Genomic DNA, 4,872 nt, shown 5'->3' on the forward strand with positions numbered 1-4,872 from the left:
AGTGTCAGTTACATTTGGATTACAAAACATAAATACTAAAGTTTTTTCAGTATTCCAAAATATTACAGTTAACCTTTCTTATCTTTCTCTTTTTACAAACCTTCTTTGGATTTTAACAAATATTTTACACAAAGAATTAGCCGGAGTCTTCCAGTCGTTCTCGATATTAGATCATATCAACAAATTTCAGGATTAAGTTTTATTTAAGAGATTGAGTATAGTGAAAATAAGCAATTTATTTTCGAGATAATGAAATGTTCCTCGCACGATTAAATATACCAACTTTAAACAAACAAACACACAGGAGGGTGTCTCAGCCGCCGCTCTGATGGAAACGAAATAAACGTAACAACAATACAATTTTGTGTTGGGACTGAAGGCAGGAGTGGGCCACATTGTAAAATGGACCAGGTGAATCCAGGAATGTTGAGCCGTCAGATAGAAGGCAACGGGACATGACAAGGGGTTGTGAATCAGAACTCATTCTCTGTTCAACAGGGAACTTGCCCTACTCTCCTGCGGAGGTCACTGAAGAAAAGTGGTGCTTGCGGATAAGAACTCAGCAACGATGCTGTAGGCCTGCCCAAGTACGTTTTCACGACGAATAATGGACCTACGGGAGCGATATCCATCCCGCATGAGCTCCGATGATCTCAACTCTGAGTCAGGAACATCAGCAAGGAGAGTTCCTGGCAGCTAACTCTGTAGAGAGCCCGGATAAAGGAACAGTGGGTGGCACTAGCATTGGAGGAGACGGCTGAAGTGAGACAACCTACTGAGAAGTAAATAAAGCGCAGAAGAAGGCCCATCCGAAGGCAGGACTTATGAGAATTTGCTGAAGGAGATATGGGGAAAGGTGAAATCTGATGACTGGCACAGAGGGTTTAGTCTTCAGGCATTTGACCTGGAAGCATCTAGCTGCTGCACTCAGCAGGGAAATCACAAACCGTGATCCTTTCAGTATTGTACTGAAGGATTTTCAGTGCAATACTGAAATGATGCGATCAGAGTGAACCGAAAGGTCAAATGTTAGGAAGCTGTGACGGCCTTAGAAATCCAAGACCTGGAGATCAAAGCAGCTGTCATAAGGGGTCTGGGAATCAGCGGGTGAGCCTGAAGGTCTTTTTAACGCCGTTCAACAGGCGAGAACAGATACAGCCTATAATACACTTGAAAGAACGCGCAGCCTACTAGATTCTATGTTCATCCCGGATAAAAGTCGGATGGGTCAAATGGAGGGTTCGTCGGAGGTTGGAAGCGAGGAGCCTAGAACGCACCATGAGGATTGGTGAGAACGGTGGCTGTTGGAGAGAACAGAAAACAGAAATAGGCTTTTAACTAAGAGGCATCCATATATAACTTTGGTAGATGGGCCAGAACTGCAAGGGTAATGCTACACCCTCACTTATATGCTGGATAATTAAAAGAGGGCTGTATTGTGGGTGCTAGTGCTAGTTTGCCCCCTCAAAAATCAAATCGTACTTTACCTATATCTTTTTCCAGAGATTGTAGGCTATACAATTTTTGCATCACATATTATATTGCAAGAGCATCCAAACATGGGATTAAAATAAAAAAGTGTAGTATTAAACATTAATTTATTGGAAATTTAAAAAGTCAGTGAAAACATTCCTCTAAGCGCAGGAGCTGGCGGGTCCTACGGACACGTAGGAGCTGGAGGTCTTGGTGTCAGCGTCCAGAGAGGCGGTCTTCACTGAGGAAGACTTGGCCTTGTATGAGCTGCCGTCAATTCCCTTGACGTTGACTTCCTTGACGGAGGACTGAGCGATGTCCTTGTCCTGGCTGGTGGCAGTGTTGGAGGATCCCCTAGCGTACTTGACGATGCCATCAGTGTAAGCCTCGTCTTCCTTGTTGGCTTCAGCAGTCTTGGCGTCAGAGTTGGAGGCGGCATTCTTCACGCTGGCACTGTAGCTCTCTACAGGCACACCGACTCAGATACCGCCCATAATACACTTAAACGAACGCGCAGCCTACAAGATTCTATGTACGTCCCAGATCAAAGTCGGATGGTCCAATTGGAGGGTTCATCGGAGGTAGGAACGAGGAGCCTAGAACGCACCATGAGACACTGGCAAGAACAGAGGCTGTTAGAGAGAGTAGGAAACAGAAACAGGCTTATCAACTATAAGGCATCCATATATAACTTTGGTAGATGGGCCAGAACTGCAAGGGTAATGTATGTCAACGTCAACCTCTCTTATATGCTGGATAATTAAAAGAGGGTTGTATTGTTTGCCCCCTCAAAAATCAATATCTTTTTTCAGAGATTGCATATGGTTTTTTCATCATATATTATAGAGCAAGAGCATCCAGACATGGGATTAAAATAAAAAAGTGTAGTGTTTAAATATTAATTTATTGCAAATTTAAAAAGTCAGTGAAAACATTCCTCTAAGCGCAGGAGCTGGCGGGTCCTACGGACACGTAGGAGCTGGAGGTCTTGGTGTCAGCGTCCAGAGAGGCGGTCTTCACTGAGGAGGACTTGGCCTTGTATGAGCTGCCGTCAATTCCCTTGACGTTGACTTCCTTGACGGAGGACTGAGCGCTATCCTTGTCCTGGCTGGTGGCAGTGTTGGAGGATCCCCTAGCGTACTTGACGATGCCATCAGTGTAAGCCTCGTCTTCCTTGTTGGCTTCAGCAGTCTTGGCGTCAGAGTTGGAGGCGGCGTTCTTCACGCTGGCGCTGTAGCTCTCTACAGGCACACCAACTCCAACAACCTGAATAATCATGCATAAGATCCGAACTTTTTTTTTGTAATACATATTCCGTTAAGCTTTGATGATTTTGGCGAGTAAATAAAATACAAATAAGAGAAATAGCACAAAAATTTAAAATACATTTTTGCGACACGAATACAAAACAATATTTTTCGGAGAAATATATTAAGCCAACATATTGTCGTTTATGAGAGGTTTTCTATTTTCACATCGAATACTACCACAAATAATACAGTGTTTGTAGCCAATTTTTAATTTGAAAAGAAAAGTAGATGAAATGAGTTAATTTGTACATTGATCAGCATTTTAAACGCGCCTACAGTCAATTGCCAAACACGCGAAAATATCATTTTTTGAATACATTTTCGTGATAAAAGCTCATAATTTTGTGTATTTTTAGATACGTGCGATTGTCATTTTAAAACGATAACAAAAAGTCTATGTTTTAATCAATGACAAAACAAAGAGTGGGATAATGTTTGTAAGAATTTTAGTCGTTTTTCTATGAATAAAACTTGAATTAAATATTTACTAAACTATTCAAAATACAAAAATAAAGGTAAACACTTACTGTTTTAGCACATCCAGCAGAGATGGTGGGTACCAACTGAAACATAACATGGCGGGAAAATAAATTACAGAAGGTCATAAAATTAAATGTATCTACTCTTGTAAAATTCTAAGAGTAAATGTTCTCAATGAAGTAATGATTACAATATTATGCATGTCAGGAAATCCAGTTCTTTTATGTACTGAATTAGTTAAAAAAACTACTCTTACATTCAAACTAACGTTTTTAATGCATTTAATTATAGTTTTCTATCAAAGATAGTATGAAATCGTCTGCAATAAAATAGTCAGACGAATGCTTTGGATTTATACAGTTGAATTTAAAAATTACACAAAAATACACATGAATTTAATTTTTGGATCTTCCATGTTTGACAAATACACTTGAATGATTGAGGTGTATTTGACTAATATTGAAATCTAGCAATGATTAACCACTTTTTTATTGGTTGTAAATGTTCCTTTTTTGTTTATATAATGAATATTATAAATATACAAATATATGTGAGTAGGGTTTTCGCTATAATATCAACAAGAATAAGTGTTATTAATACAAAATCATAAATTATACATTTAAACATACTTAGAGACACTGAAATACGATCGTAATAATATTAAAATACTAAAGTAATGACAGAAAACTAGAGTTGTATAAATAATTAATAATCTACCCAGTTAAGTGATGAATATCAAATCAATAACTTTATTGTTTTTCGTCTTTAGAAATAAATCAATGACAGAAATGTTAGCAAAGATTTTAGTACGAGTGTTTCAACTTATTAAAAGACATGTACATTTTGCTTAAAATGTATCCTCTTGGTTTAATTGTATGCACTATTTATTATAGATATTTGAATAACAACTGGATTATGGATTTGTTCCAAATATACATAAAAATAAGTACCATTTAATTTTTTCAATTATTTTTTTAGTAAACGGTTATTATTATTCAAATAATTCAGTATTACTAACATTTACTCCTGAAAGATCGTTCTTATCACACAAAATATAAATAAAAAGGGTCAAGAACGTTTTAGGGAACAAAATGGGGCCTTACTCATTGTCCACTACGGAAAAATATGTTGTCTGAACCTCCTCCCAAAACTTTTTCCTGGCTACATTATTGCACAGTAGACCAATACTTTTTAATATTGCTTAGGAATATTACATTTAACAAGTAAAATATCAATAGTACAAACATGTTTGATTTTAACAACTACCCACAATCGGCTTTAGCATGTAACGTATAAAAAATATTATACTATTTCACTTGTTTTAAATTAAGTTATTCAAGAAAAGTCGTGCTTTTAAAATTGAACTTTGTGTGGGAACTGTCCGTTACTGAATCGTTATTGAACGTTACCGTATTATCAAAATATAAAAATCAAATTATTTGACTATTTTAATATTTATGTAAATTAGAATTATTACTAAACAAGTAACTCACGATGGCGAGGGCAACGATGGCAAGGGAAGCAACGGCTACGGAGGTCCTCATGATGAGACAGTGACAGTACAGTACAGTCAGTGACTTGCCATGGTTGTCTTGGCGATTATATACTA

General features: G+C 37.5%; 1 protein-coding gene across 1 annotated transcript; it reads right to left on the bottom strand.

Annotated features, from left to right (window-relative positions):
- Positions 1-1,586: 1,586 nt before the first annotated feature.
- Positions 1,587-4,872, bottom strand: LOC124366351. Its single transcript, XM_046822842.1, has 3 exons — positions 4,757-4,872; positions 3,311-3,346; positions 1,587-2,739 (listed from the first exon to the last, which is right to left on the bottom strand). Exons 1-3 carry the CDS (start codon positions 4,805-4,807, stop codon positions 2,413-2,415), a joined length of 414 nt encoding a protein of 137 aa, XP_046678798.1. The 5' UTR covers positions 4,808-4,872; the 3' UTR covers positions 1,587-2,412.

This window comes from Homalodisca vitripennis, chromosome 7, assembly GCF_021130785.1.
Source record: "Homalodisca vitripennis isolate AUS2020 chromosome 7, UT_GWSS_2.1, whole genome shotgun sequence".
In the NCBI taxonomy this organism is placed as follows: Eukaryota; Metazoa; Arthropoda; class Insecta; order Hemiptera; family Cicadellidae; genus Homalodisca; species Homalodisca vitripennis.